The sequence below is a fragment of the Cynocephalus volans genome, chromosome 5 (assembly GCF_027409185.1).
Source record: "Cynocephalus volans isolate mCynVol1 chromosome 5, mCynVol1.pri, whole genome shotgun sequence".
Lineage (NCBI taxonomy): Eukaryota > Metazoa > Chordata > Mammalia > Dermoptera > Cynocephalidae > Cynocephalus > Cynocephalus volans.
This window is the reverse complement of record NC_084464.1, coordinates 104,625,930-104,642,289: the sequence shown is the minus strand read 5'-3', so window position 1 is coordinate 104,642,289 and position 16,360 is coordinate 104,625,930. Positions and strand designations below refer to the sequence as shown.

General features: G+C 31.9%; 1 protein-coding gene across 3 annotated transcripts in view; it reads right to left on the bottom strand.

Annotated features, from left to right (window-relative positions):
- Positions 1 to 16,360, bottom strand: part of GRIK2 (glutamate ionotropic receptor kainate type subunit 2) — a 636,972-nt gene that overhangs the window by 401,714 nt on the left and 218,898 nt on the right. For all 3 annotated transcript variants that reach the window (XM_063096320.1, XM_063096321.1, XM_063096322.1), the window contains exons 2-3: positions 12,130 to 12,297; positions 8,290 to 8,547 (exon numbers count right to left, since the gene is read on the bottom strand). In XM_063096320.1, the coding sequence (XP_062952390.1) occupies positions 8,290 to 8,547; positions 12,130 to 12,297 (426 nt within the window). The remainder of the gene's footprint in view (positions 1 to 8,289; positions 8,548 to 12,129; positions 12,298 to 16,360) is intronic.

Sequence of the window (16,360 nt, the reverse complement as noted above, 5' to 3'; positions counted from 1 at the left end):
AGAAATTTGAGAAATGTGAGATAAACATGAGTAGTATTAGTGATCAATAGGAAATGGAGGTTGAGAGAGAGACAAAAGTCTAGAATAATTACTAGAGATCTGGCTGGGGCAACTGGATAAAGAGGGAAATTCAGGAGAAAAAGCAAATTTGGGGGTAAAGATAATGAGCTTGCTTTTTGCCATGTTGTGTTAGATGTGTCTATTTTACATTCACATAAAGGTAATCAAAGGGTGGCTGGATCTACGAGTGTGGAGGTCAGTAGAAACAGCTGAAGACGTGGATTGGTGAGTCTACGGTATATAGGGAGAAGCAGGCATGGGTCAGATAAAAGGTTTTAGGAAGAGTGAGGTAAACAAGTGAGAAAAAAAAAAAAAACTTGCTCAGGAAATAAATCCTTGAATAACATCAGCATTTAGGGAACAGAAAAAGAAAAGAGTTTAAGAGTACAAGAATGGGAAAAAGTGGCTGAAAAGAAGGAGGTAAGAAGGAGAATGATGACATAGAAGCCAAAGTAGAAGAGTTTTATTTTTCCTCTAAAGGAGAGAATAATCAAAATTGTCAAGTGCTTCAAAGATGACATAAATATTACCCTACCACTGTGCAGCATAGAGAGGGAGAGAGACAACAGGAAAAGGCTAGGGAAAAATACCTAGCAAGATCCACATGCAAATACGTTTAAATTCAGGAAAATTTAAATTTAGGATGGGCTGGTCAGCTCAGTTGGTTAGAGTGTGGTACTGATAAATTTAGGAAAATGGGCAGTTTCTGACCATCACCAAGGGAATTCTCACTTCATGTTTTTTCCTTTTCCCACAAAGGTGAATATCGGTGATCATTAAGGTTTGTTATAAGACCTGCTCCTTCTGTTTCTTTAGGTTGAAGCGTGTTTCTAATTCACTATCTGCAGAAATATAAACTGTATGATTGTTGTAGACTAGAAATTTTATTTTTTTCTTTTAGTTTTGACATATATTTTAAAGATTTTAAAATTTGGAGAATTAGTCCTATGAATACATGTAAAAATATTCACTATAATAAGAATCCAAGAAATAATATTCTAAATAATTTGTATGCTTGCTCAAATAAGAATAAAGAAACCAAGTTCATGCATAACCAACTTTGTGGAAACACAACTACATCAAGCTGTGTAATCAACTATATCCAAATAATTAGGTTAAACTTATAATTGTTAATTTTATTTGCACTTGGAATTAGAGAATATAGCACTTGAAGCTTTGTACTTAAAATGTACAACATATAATCATCTTAGATCCAAATTATCCCGTGCCCTGAAATAAAATTGAAATTATTTGGTTCTATGCTTTTCAATATAAAAATTGTAATATTATTCAAAAATTAGTGTCTTCCAAGAATATGTATTTTCATATTAACTTACTCTATTGAATTATTTTATTTTATCCTATTTGAACATAGGCCAAAGATATAATAAAATGAATTTTTACTATTAATTGATGTCACATTTTATTGAACTAATTCCAGAAGCACGTACAGATATATCTAGAACACAGTCCATCAATGTACTTGGCCCACATTAATAAAGTTAGTAAAGAAAATGTGTTTGCTTTTGTTTAGGATAAGAGCTCGTGCCTTTTTTTTTTTTTTTCCCTATGATCGTATTATAGAAATTAATCCAGGCTTAAGTTCCTAAATATTGCAATTCTTAAAAAAGATGACCGATTTTCTGTCATTATATTAAGAGTTGACAGTCTTTCCCCTAAGTTTTTCTCATATTTATATTCGTCTCATGACTGCTTCATCACTAGAATAACTCTGAACTGTCTTGTACCATGACCTTGTTTTTTGTTTTATTTTTATTTTTTGCCAGTTTTCTTCATTTTCTCGTACTACAAAGAAGTCCAAATGGAGGGTACAGCAAAACACCACAGGAAGCATCATATACCCGTACTAAATTCCTATTTTTCAAGATGAATTAATGTTACCTTCAATACCACCGGATGATTCCAGGAGAATATTTTACAGATGCTTCAAACTTAATATGTTAAAAAACAGACTTACCATCTCCTCTCCCAAGTCTCTTTTTCTTGTTTTCCCCTTTTAGGTAAATGTCCCATTGATTAGTTGCCCAGACTAGAAACATAGAGGTCATTCTCATCTTCTCTCTTTATCACTCCCTGCCCTCATCTACTTACTAAATCCTATTATCTGTATCTCCTAAATCTTTTTAGAATTTTCTATCTCAACATCATTCCATCAAAACATTGAAAATACCATCTCTTTTCAACTTGACTAATTCAAAAATAGATTTTTTAATTGAAATATAAGTGATTATATGTATTTGTGAGGTACAGAGATGAATATCAATCAATACCTGTGTACAATGTGTGATGATCAAATCAGGATAATTAGCACAACTGTGCTATTCCTTTGCTTAAAATAATGACAACAAAATGAGAAAAAACAAAAAACCCAAAATAAAACAACTAACATCATGTCACAATCTTTAACAGTGCAGGTTATGGAGTTGACTGCCCAGGTTCAAAAGCCAGATCTATTCCTATGTGCTATGTAACTTTGGGCAGATTACCTCAAATCACTGTATCTACATTTTCTCATATTAAAAAAGTGGAATTAATAATAATTTCTTTTTCATAGAGTATAGTGAAGAATAAATGGGACATAGCATGTAGCATTTGTATTGTTGGGAGTTTTAAGCTCCTACTATGTGTGCTCTATGAGGCACTTTACATATTTCATGAATCATGACAACAGTCCTGTGAAGCACTTGTTATGATCAACTTACAAATACCTCAATTCAGGCTTTTAGAAGTCAAGTAACTTGCTGAAAATTACATAACAGGGCCAAGATTTCAATCTAGGCAAGAATGTTCTGACACCAAAGATGATAGTAACCACGATAGTCCAGGCTGCTGAACTATGTCCCTTTCTCTGTTCCTAGGAAAGGAGTGGATGGATATATGCCCATCTTTGAGGCACTCAATAGTTGTCTGGAAAGCATCATACCAACATCACTGATATAGCTATTACCATGCACATTCCAGTTCAGGGAGCAAGAAGAGGTGGAATAGCTAGTAAAAAGCTCTCCTATGCTAGACTTATAAATTCTCACTCATCATTCCCCATCTTCCTTGTTTCTGATACTCAGTTATAATGTAAGCTCTCTGTTAGGAAAGTTCTTGCAATTTCCTGACAAACTGTCTCCCTCAGCCAGACTCACATTTACATGTATTGCTCCCTTTGGCTCTTTCATCAGCTGAAGCATTTCTACTTATCCTTCATGTTAACTTTATGATAATGTTACTTTCTTCAAAATGCTTCTCTGTCCTTTCCAGGCAGCTCTAAACCCTTCCTCTCAACTGCCTCTCAATATTGTTTTCTTGCCTCTCTCTGCACTTGTTACACTATACTAATGCCCTGCTCACATGTTACTATCCCCCACTCACTCTACTCTAAGCCCATGGAGAGAGTCAGAGTTTTATCTATAATCTTGTCCCCTCCACTTAACATAGCACCTGGTATACAGAAGTCTGATGAATGATTGTTCAAATAAGTAAATATATGTTTAAAATATTGAAACATATAGTTGAAATTGGATATAAACACAATTCACATTAGCTTTCTTATAAAATTTTTGAGATAATGAAAGAAATCATGGCTATTTACCTGAAAATCATTGTTAAATCTATTTATTCAACAGCAAATATTTAAAAGCCACCTAATGAAATTTGACCTTAGGCAGGATTACCTAACATTGGAGTTGCCTTGTCTAAATAAGGGCTATAATAACATCTTCTTCATTCATTCATTTCATGAATATTTATTAAGATACTTTCAGGAGCCAGGCAATATTCTAGGTGCTAGTGATAAAATGGTATGCAGCTGTGCGGTCCATCTACTCAGATGTGTGCTTGATCCAGTGGATGATACAGCCAAGAGAAGCCATTTATAGTATGACGAACGTTCTCATGGAGAGGGTCATGGAAATTATTGTGGTGCTGTGGGATGTGTTGTGGGAGACCGATTCCAGACTTGAGAGCAGGACTTTCTTTTTGATATCTAAGCTAGATGGTTATGCAAGCATGTACATGAAAATAAACACATGCACATATATGCATCTAGTGGCTAGGAGAAATGGGGCCAAAATGAGAGCATTCTAGGTGAACAGAATAGAATTTTCAGCAACTGAAAGAAGTTTAATGGCTCAATTTGAATGAAATTACTGGGAGATTTAGACTCAAATGTTGTTGGGGAGGTACAAGGACTATATCATGTCATGTCAGACCTTATAAGTCTTCTTAAAAAGTTTTGATGTTACTGTTAGAGCAGTGAGAAGCTACTAAGAGGAGAATGGATCAGAACTGCATTTTTAAAAAATTACTCTCACTGCAGTGTGCAGACTGAATTAGTGGGATGCAGAACAGAAATAGAAAAACAAGTTAGGAGGCTTTTAGTTATAATCCAGGTGACAGATGATGGTGATTTTGTCCTAAGATATGGTAGAGAATGAAAGAAATAAACATATTTGAGAGACCATAGAGATATAGAATTGACAACCATTAGAGCTTGATTGAGGAGCCAAAGAAAGAAAAAAGTCAAGAAAGGTATTTGTGTTTCTGTCTTAGGCTGCTGGTGGACAGGAGAGACAGTCACTAGAAGAAGGAGGCATGATGGGGTGATAACCTATTTTCTTAGGGACTCACAGGACTTTTTTTTGAAGATTAAGTGAAATAATTTATGTAACAGCAACTACCACAATGCATAAAGCATCCCAGCTAATTTTTGTAGTCATTTATATTCCCTTTTCTTTTCTGAAGTTGTGCCAATAATTTAATAGCAAAACTGAGTATAGAATCCCAGGATTCTGTTTACCAGTCCAGAGTTCTTTGTTAATGGACTGCTGATCTATAAACAAAGATGAAACACAGGGATTTTAAAGCAAATATTCACAACTTATCCTGGAATTGCTTACAAGCTGACAGCTATCCAACTTATTTTTAGTTCATGTTTAAAATGAATCATATGTTCCAAAATGACTGACAGAAACAAAGCTTTGTTTCTGAAGCCAATTCTATTGCATCATTTTTGGACATCACTCAGATCTATAACAGAACTTCAGGGTGTTTAAAAGCATTCATCCATGACAACAACAAATGCTAATTATCATAAAAAATAAATAGCTCCTGCTAACATCATTTAAAAAATTTCTTCTACTCCAGCACTATATTTCATCCATCACTCCATCTGTTTTGGGGGTAGGAACAAAGACTGGATGAAAGTATAATTATCATGTATTAAACTGGACAACACAACAAAAAAGAAATGAATATAAATGGGAGGAATGACATTCATAAAAAAATCTGGAAGTAAAAGGAATCATGTAAATAAAGTGGCACATGTGTGTTCTGCATTAAACAGCAGATACATAAGTCTATAACAGAGTCAGTAATGCTTATCTTGTTAGGTATGAGGTAAGTTTTTTTCCTATTTGAGTTCATAGTCCTAGGTGTGATCAGATTTCCTCCCACATAACCAAATAGTCATCTTTCTCATTTGGGAAGTGTGTAAATTCCCTTTCTTAAATTCTATCCTTAAGATTCTACATTGAGACTTGAAAACACAAACAAAAAGACAGTAAGTCTACATTTACGTAATTATGAATACATTTCAAAGGACTCTCACCTATCTTAGAGTCATTCCTAACATACAAAATAATCAAGAACAACCAAGTTATCAAAAGTGCTTTAAAATAAAAGAGGCAAGTGGCCAGTTACAAATACAATTAGCTCATTACAAATAATATTAAAACCATGAATAATCACATGTCTCTAAACAGGGATTAGAACTTAAACTATTTTAATAAATTTAATCTGAGATCAGGACTCCCTTTAAAGTCATTAGAGTCAATTAAATTATTATGTACGTCTTTATATAAATTTGCCTATTTGATACAAATATTTAGAATTTAATTTAAAACAGAGATAGACCAATTATATATGAAGCTTTACTTTCCCAAGTTGTGATATGACCTGATAACAAGTCCGTTTATCTCTTTTTTTAATCACCCAAGAACCACATGTATGAAATAAAAATGCCACAGATGCACACACATACACAAGCACACAGCATAGTGAAAAAAGGTAATATATCTATAAGCCATTTGAATATTTGCCAATTTTCTCCCTCTTATGAGGAGTTTTAAAATAATAATAAATAAATACAAAACATCACCTGTACAACATTTCAATATGTGTGTGTATACATAAAGTCGTGGGTTGCTTAATGGTAAAGATATATTCTGAGAAATGCATCATTAGGTAATTTTGTCATTTTGCAAACATCATAAAATTTACTTACACAAACCTAGATTCTGTAGACTACTACACATTTAGGCTATATGGTATAGTGTATTGCTCCCAGGCTACATACTTGTACAGCATGCTATGTACTAAATACTGTAGGCAATTATAATACAATGGTAAGTATTTGTATATCTAAAATATTTAAACAGAGAAAAAGTACAATAAAAATACAGTCTTATAATATTTTTAGACTGTGATTATATATACAGTCCATTGTTGACCAAAAAGCCGTTATGCTACGCATGACTGTATGTCTATATCATGTGTGTATATGTGTACATATGAGGATATACGATGCTTGGGCAGCACACACCTGAGTTATATCAGAAGGGAATGGAGAAGTAAATAATCCATAGATTTCCAGTGCATGAGTATCCATACTTATATATTTCTTTATATGACCATACATAAACATAACCAATTTGTGACTGAGGATGCCCTGGATCATCACATTATACAAGCCCAGAGAAACCATTCACGTAGAACTTGCCATTCCAAATTTGGCACATGGAATTTTATCAATGACAAAAAAGTAATGATTTGAGAATAAAACATATGCAATATATTTAATAGGTCTAATTTGAGCTAAAAGATACATCAAAGATACCTAGGTTATTTTGAATAACCTAAGTAATTTTATTTATGTGTTTCTAAGTTAAAATTATTTACAACTATTGCACACTTTAAAATAAACAAAATTTGCCATTAATTTGCATTTAGACTCACTCTTTATCTCAATGAAACCTTTTAAAGATTATTTTCATTGTTTTTTTTAACCCTGTAACTCCCTGTTCCCTGTTCCTGTGGAAGAGTTTTTATCTGCTAATTTACAGATGATCACTTCTGTTGGCAAATGGATAAATTTCTGCACAGAGTTCTATATACTGCATGCATGAACAAAGTGTGCTCCTGGCATACTTTGAGAGAATTCAAATTCAAGGGAATTTCAATTTCAATGTAAATATGAAGGTATAGTGAAATGTCCTAAGACAAAAATTTACATTCTAATTTAAAGAGCACTATTTAGATTGTTGATAAACATTTTAAAGTGAAATCAATTATCTCTCTGTAGTAAGCAAAATAGTATGCAGTTCCTTCACCAATACAACTGCCAAGAAAAATTAAAGCTATTTTTACTGTTTACTTCCTTGTATTTCTCTGAGACTTCTTTTAATTGATAGTATAACCATTCATATACAAAAACAATAACATGCATTAAAACCAGAAATCACAGACTACCTCAAGAAAGTAAATATTCATTCAGATATCCTTTTAACACACCAAAATAAATAACATTTAGTATTTTTATTCTCTAAGTACCCAAATGTTGTCTGCACAAAAGCAGTCCCCAAAACTTAAGAATTGCAATGGATATTATTTTGTTTCACATTTGAGAAAAAAAAACTTTTTAAACTTTAATAAGCTTTACAGACATACAGTTTATTACTTTTCATATTCATTCTTTGCACATAAACAGCTAAATAAAATATCAAGGCAAAATTCTGAATTTCTTGGCAAGTTTAATAAGCAGCCAAACACAAGGCTTTATTTTGGGAAACTACTTTAGCAGAAACCACCTATCAGAAAAATTCTTTGGATACATATTTCAATATTATCTTTTATGCTATCTCTATCCCTCAAACCATTTATAGTTCAAGCTAGCTGATTCTTGACAGAAAAAAAATGCTTATTTTACAATACAGAGAAAAAGTATGTGATTTAGCTATTTTCTGTTTGGATATGTGAAATTAGGGTTTGTGTTTGATTCCAAATGTCTTTCCACATCCCTTCACTTAATTTAAAAAACAACAGAGTAAAACAAAGAAATATTAAAACAAAACAAACAAGAATACATTAAGAATCTGGAATGCACTCCAGAAAATTATCTGCATTTAAAGTGTAGCACTAAAGGGTGCTGATTTTTCTTACCAGTGCTGTCATCATATACAACTGTGACTGTTTTCCACTTGAAAAACTGCACCAGGTCTAAAATGGCACGACTGAGCGAGGAGAAGTCTGGGTAGAGACTGACATAGAAGGAATCTTTGTTGTCTGACACCTGGTGCTTCCAGCGGGTCTGTATGTGGGGAACACCCAGAGCATTGCAGATGGACTGTACTGCATTTGCTGAAGAGCTGTGTGAAGGCCCGAAGATGGCAGCCACACCAAGAGACAGCTGATCACAGGCTGAAGAGGAGACATAAGTCTGTCAATAACCACAGGAGAGATACCAGTATGCCAAGAGATAACATAATAACATAGTATTGTAAACCTGAAGATATCATCCTGAAGAAGGATTTATTTTTCTTTAATAAAACATCTGCATTGCACTAATTTTACATTTTGTCTGAAACTGAATATTTTCAGTTTATTACAAGATAATTAATTTACCCAGATGCCTGCATCTCAATGTTCAAATAATTCTATAAATAATGTCAGGGGAGAGAAAGAAGGAAGGAGAAAAAGGAGGAATATTTTGAATTTAATCAGAGGAATGTTCTTGGAAATTCACTGGCCATCCTTCACAAGGTCAAATTCTTAATCAGAAACCATTTGGTCCCCCGCTCCACCCAATTAGCTATGGCCATAAACAGCTAAATATTTGTACATATCTGATAATATAGGTCAAGTTATGCAAACAATCACCATACAAAATGGGCTATGGCTCTTTGGGGGTGATTTCACATGAATTAATCTCATTGAGTAGAAAGAACACCAAAATCATTAGATAAGTGCTCGATCTGGCTTTTGGATGCTGTAAGTTATTTATATTGTTCTAAACTATTTTTGTAAAATTTGTATTTACTCACAGAAAATTTCATTCACATCAATAATATCTGCAGTAATTAAGATAGGCAAAGACAGTCTAGAGGGTATTCGGATTAAAACAGATATACGGTGTCAGGACTTATACTTTTAATAAGTAAACACTGAAGCAAATAGTGAGTTTGGACCTATAAAATGAATAATGATTGGAAACATAAAAATTATTTTTCAATATTTGAAGACCTGGCCTGTGAGAGGAGCCTGTTTCATTTGACTTGCAAAGAGAGAATTAGGATAAATAGTTAGAAGCTTCTCAAGAATTTTGACCCTATTTAAATTTTTTAAAAGTCTAAAAAGTAGAAAATGTCCAAAATTGGAATAGTCTGCCCCAAAAGGCTATGGCATGCCTATTACTGCAAATATTTAAACAGGACAGAGGAGGATTGTTATTGGAATTTAGGCATAAAATAGTGATCAGACTCAATTCCTCTAAAATGGATACTTTATAATTCTATTGTGTAAAAAAATTTTTTTTTTTGATATTTTCCTTCAGAGTTTTCTGCATAAAATAGAATGTGATGCATGGATTCTTAAGCATAGAGGTATTTAACAGTTAAGTTAGTTTTAGTTGAAAAAAATACTTGTTTAAGCTTTCTTCAAAAATTCAATATGATCGAATAAATTGTTTTTGAATATATAGATTCTAATTTTTTAAATAATGATTAGAATTATGGATCAGTAGAAAGGCTGAAGACTGAAAATTTTCACTGAACATGGGATTTTAATTTATATACATAGAGAATAAAAGATCTTCCTTCACCAGTTTTTTGACAAATCACAAACCCAGAAAAGCTAGTAAAATTATATTAAGTTATTTAGAATGTCCCTAAGTGTATTTCAAATAAGAATTATTTTTTCAGTTATCAGAAAAGTCATTTAAAAATGATGTATAGTTTAAATAATAATTCAAGCTTTAGTACACCAAAATATTCTTGAATTGAGCAAAACAGTATTACCTATTAAAAGTTCAAAAGAAAAAAAATTAGAGAAAACATCAAAATTTAACATCTAATTGTCTACTATTTTCTTGCCTTAGAAAAATAATTTCTAAAAGTTTTAACAATGTCCAAATTCATCTAAATGATTGCATAATTAATCCTTAGCATCATTATCAATATATACATTTATTGGGCACCAAGAAGGTTAAGAAACTGTATCGAATCTCTCCCTTACATTATCCTTTTACTTATTGCTGTGCCCTCTAAGCAGTAAAAGCTCAACAAACCAGAGCTTCACAAGATAAGATCCAAACCATGACATTCACCTTTTCAACATTTCACAGAGAAAGTTGCTTGTGTGCTTATCTGAGCTTTTCCTAGCTTCAGACCAAAATCAACTGATGGATTTAACTCCCAATGGGTTTTTAATGTGCAACAAAGCTTGTAAATTCCTTACAATGCTCTGAAAACCAGATGACTTTATCACCTCATAATTTTGCTAAGACATTCCAGGGATAGTACCCTCTTTGTTGTCAAAACATTCTAACCTTTTTTTTCCCATTGTTTCTTTGAAGTCAGCATTAAGAAACCTGTTAATATTTTATCGATACTGCACTCATATTCCATATTCTTTGGTCAAAATGCTTTCATTAGAGGCAAAGCTGCTTCTTCCTAATGGAGACAATCTTGAACTATGCCACTAATCAAATGCACTTGTCTTGCAGTTAATGACTTGTTTTGCAATTATGATGACAAATGTAGTATTTCACAGTAACCTTTAACCTTTTTTCAGCCTTCAAAACCTTTCATCACCTTAATATGGCTCTGAAATGTGGAAACTTATTTGTATTCATAAAGATATGAATTCAAAGGGCATGCAGAATATGGCTTTGATAAACACTAGTTAGCTGCTGGGGGAAAAGAAGGATACTTTCATCTGTACCTTGTCAGCTACAATTAATATTAATGAGCTTAGAAGAAATCTGAACCAACTTAGAATTATAAATAACTATGTACATTTCTATCAAAGTAAGGTAGCTAGTAAAACCATATTAGCATTATGGAAAGGCAAACATTGTTTAAAAATATGAAGATAAAAAACATGCTTTAGAAGCCCATTACTTTGAGAAAATCTTTATTATAAAATTTAAATCCTATTACATGAATGCTAACTATGCAATAGAAAGGTCAACTATTATAAGGTCACATACATAAGACTATGAAAACACCTCTCGAACACATTTATTACTAATACTACTTGGTTAAAATAATGCTTTGATAATAGTTTTCTATATTCCTTTCCTTCATATATAAATACTAAATTCATATTTGACAATTATTTTCCTATTCTTGATTTTAAACAGTTTTACAACATAATAAAGAAATAAATTCATAAAGTATTCTAATTATTCATATAATCCAATTTCTATACCATTAGTCATTTGTTTTCAGTTATAAAAAGAAATATCAAGTAGTTAAAAAAATGATCATTGAGTATACACAAACTAATGATTGTTCAAAATTTTCCAGTAAAGTTTTAAAATTGGGCTGACTTTTCGAAGTCACTTGGAACAACAGAAGTTTCAAAGCAGTCAATAAGTTGAGAATACAGCGATAATATAGTGGTATGGGAAGAAAATGCAAATAAAAATGTAAAAATGGATTGGAAAACCTTGGTAAAATCCACTGATATATATTATTTTATTTAGTGAATTCTTGAAAATAGGAACAGTTTAATAACAAAACAGAATGATTAATGGGGAAAAAAGCAATTTCAGTATCAAATGTAATTGCATTTCACGTTATAAGCAGACTTTTTGCAATAGGCAATTATATCACTTTACCTTCTCAGAAAATTTATGTACATTTAAAAAAATAAAAATAAAACCTTTCCATGAAAATTTTCCTAACAATTTATTAACCACATGTGGAGATTAAGAAATCTGTTAATAATACCTGGAAATTTGAATTTCAGAAAACTTAGAGTTAAATATCTATCAATTACCTTTCTTGGATGCTTCAAAACTGTCATAGAGGTTTATCTTCTGGGTGTCATAGGTTAACGTAGTATTTGGCAACAAGGTTCTGTTTCTGTTGATTGTGTTCACAGCAAATCTAAATGCAAGTTCCTCAGCTCCCATTGGGCCAGATTCCACATATTCAAAAATACCACCTGGAGAAAAGAAAGAGAGTTTAATCACATAGTTCTTACAGGAGAGAGAAAATGTCAGAAGTTTTCTACACTTTTATGTATGTGTGTGTGCATGTGTGTGTGCATTTGTGTGTGCATGTATATGTGTGATTTAAGTGCATGGGGTTTGTGCTTACTTTCTCTGTGAACCTCGGAATATTCCCTTTTAGATAAATCCATACTGGCAAAAATGCCTTGGTATTACTATTGCTAAAATTTAACATAATTTAAGTATGATTTTGCCTGTTTTCTTTAATAATTACTTATTTTAGGGTCTGAGTATATATAGAGCTTGCCTTAAGTACTAAAAATTATCCCCCCAAATTTTGTAAACAGTTTCAGAATAACCAATTCTCTGTTTTGATATACATGGTAAAGTTAAGCATTGGGAAAATTGTATTAAATTTGTCTCCATCTATTCAGAAATCAGAATTCTTTAGCACAATTTTTATGGCACTTGTGTTAAAAGCCCTAAATATCTGCAAATTCCAGCATCTTACTTGTAAGAAAAGAGAACAAAGTATCATTTCTCTATTTCGTTTTACTCTAAGTCCCTTTTCAGAAGATACTGGATATTTATGAAGGCTACCTCTCTAAAACTATGAAATCCCTTAACCAGTGTAGCATATAATTTTGGCTATAAAAGGTACAGCATAATTTATCAACATGTCCCTTCAGTGTGTCACCTTCCACCAGCTGTGTCTCAGACCAGTTCCCTCATTCTTGTCCCAGCCTTGCTTCTCTCTGCTATCATTGCTCTCTCCTCAGCTGGGAATGATCTAACCGGAACCTTTGCCTCCAACAGAACCTCTTTCTTATTGTTGATCTGGTGAGTGAAATGTAAGGGAAGGACCTGGTACCAATCTCCATCCTTGGGAAACTAATACTTTCAAAATGAAGAGCATTTACCTTTCTCTTCAAATTTCATACCATGTGCTCTCAGCATAGTCATCCACAAATTATACTTTTGAATAAGCCAGTTCCACAGCTAGCAATTCATACCTCATTAAAGATATTTTGACCCCTGAATGTCAGATGATGATACTATTAGCAAGTTACCTGTTCTAAATAAGCAACAAGTCATGGTATTGTAACAATTCCTCTAAGTGTGAGGAATTAAGATGCAAAAGAGACCACAGGGATAAGGAAAATTTATATTTAGAAAGAATAGGAAATTTTGTTACTTGATGCCATATTAGTTTGGAATATTTCTCTTATTCTGGATTTTAACCAAAATTTGATGATGTAATAGCTAGAGCAATTAACTTATTGTGAAATACTACTCTGAATACATTTAAAATATTTGGTGACATGTTAAGCAGAGGATAATGAGCATTTACATATCTAATGCGTGCTAACCAAACTAGATGTCTTGTACATGTGGAGGAGAGTAGTGATATGATCATAGACTCTGGAGCCGGACTGGGTTTAGGTTCTTGCTCTGCTACTTGCCATCTGTGTAAATTTGGGCAGTTACTCAAAACCTCAGTCTGAGCTGTTTCATCTTTTAAAAAAGGATGATAAGAGAGGCGACTGCATAGAGTTGTAATAAAGATTGAATGTTAGATTTATGAAGCACTTAGAAGAGTGGCTGCCATAGAGTAAGCAGTCAGTAAGTGCTTAAAGTTTCATTGAATGTGCAAAGCAATCCCCAACAGCATTGTTCTACAGAAAAGAAACCTTTGCCCCCAAACCATACAGCTATCAAGTACTACAGCCAATATTAGAATCCAGTCATCTTGACATCAAAGACCTTGCCTATGTCACTATAAACTAGTAGTTTTCTTCAAAATTTCACTCAAGCAAAATACATAGAACTTCCTAAAATGTGAGATATGATGACTTCAATAATAAGATGTAATTAGAAATATAAGAACTTACAGGAGATCTTCAAAGAGTTCATAAAAAAATTGTATTACCTTTTAACTCCATTTTCCATGAACTTTTTCATGTACTCTCATATATATGGAACAGAAAAATAATTGAATAATTGTAAAAAAAATCTTGTAAAGTTAACTAGAAATAAAAAGTAAATTATAGAAATGCAAATATGAAGTTGTTTCTTATAGGCAAAATAAAATGAAAAACTGGATCTTCTACTTTCCTCAGTTCAAAATTGTGGTTTCTATGTGGTAAGAATATAATAAGGATTATATTTGATAATATCGGGTCAATAGTTGGCCCAGTGTCGATATTGGATTAATATTTGATAATAGTGGATTGAAACTCTATCTTTTACCTCTCTTCAAAATAAAATAATTCAAATTTAACTTTCAATTTACATATTTACATAAATATTTGTAATTTTTTAGGAAAACCCATTTCTACCTTAATTAAATAAAATGAATACTTTATTATTATTGATCCAAAACCAGAGTTTAAAATTTTGTAGATAAAAAACAAAAACATACAGATAATGCAAACTTTCCAGGTAGAATAACTTCCATTAATCTGCCCAACAATATTAACTCAAGAAAAGAGAGAAACCCTGAAAAGCTCACTACTCCTGACATATGTGAGTCAGGTATGGGAAGAGAAGGTAAAAGTATCTAGTTAAGAGCTGCTTTCCAAAAACATTTGGGTGGGTGTCACAAACTTATGCGGGGAGAAAAAAACCTTTTAAAATTTTTATTTAAAATTTTGAAAAGTTTTAATAACATCAAACACCTTAATTGGTCTCTCCCTCTCCATATATATAATCACCATATGAGGTGTCATAAAAGCACTTGACAGATTTCATTTATTATTCTATATTTTTAAAATTCTTTTTAAAAACAATTAACGACATTTTATTAAGACAGAAATCACAAATTAACAGGAAATGTTATGTTTAAGAGTAAGATAGAAAGGAACTTTCATTAAAGTCAGGAAAAAGGTAAGAATGTCTACAATATCTACTCTTCTTTAATATTTATTTTCATTTCCTTATGTATAGAAAAGAAATAAAAATGACTTTTGCCAATGGTGTTTGACTGTTCCAATGAATATACCACAACTGAGAGAGTTTATCATAACAAACCTCCACTATAACAAATACCAAAAAATGGAGTTCCTTAGGCAGAAGAAAGTTGATCACAGAGAAAACCACTGCATTGCTTAAACATATGAAGTATAAAAGAAAGAGTAAATATGTGGGTGAATATCAATGAATTTCAAGTATAAAAAGAAAGAATAGTAATGTCTTATGAAGTTTATAATACATATAGAATTAAAGTGCATGGTAATTGTAATGCAAAAGGCAAGTAACGCATAAATAGAATTATAAATTCTAATGTTCTAGTAGCACTGGGAGAAAAGTAGAAGTAATAGTTTTTAACATAATAATTCAAGAATGTATATCGTAATTCCTAGGGTAAAGACTAAACAAAAAATGAAATAGCATATGATCAAAAAATTAGTAGAGAAAAATGACAATATAAATGTTTTATTTGTCTATAAGAAACAAAAAATAAAAGAACATAAACAAAATTACTAAAAATATAAGATAGTTTGATGGTAGATATAAAACAAATACATTAGTAATTATATTAAAGGTAAATGGAATGGACTTACATTTTAAAGTTTAAGATGATCAAACCTTATAAAAAAGACACACAACTATAAGCTTTTTACAAGAGAAGTACCAAAAAATAAGGAAAAAGATGGGCAAAGATTTACTCTAAAACCACACTAACCAAACAAAAGTTGGTGAAGTCCTTCTAATATTGAAAAAAGAAGACTTGGAGGCAATAAAAGGGCTAGAGATTAAGAGGAAATTTCACATCAAAGGCGTCAAGACATAAAATGATATTATAATCCCAAATCTACACTCAATAAAACAACTCTAGACACTGACAGAATTAGAAGAGATCATAATGGGAAACTTTAACACACTTCTCTCAATGGCTGATAGAATAAGCAGGGGAAAAAAATCAGTTCAGATTTAGAAAATCGAAAGCACACATTTAATATATTTAACCTAATTAACATAGATAGAAAACGGCACTTCAAAATGGCAACATAATTTTCTTTTCAAGTGCATATTTACCAAAATTGATAAAAAGCT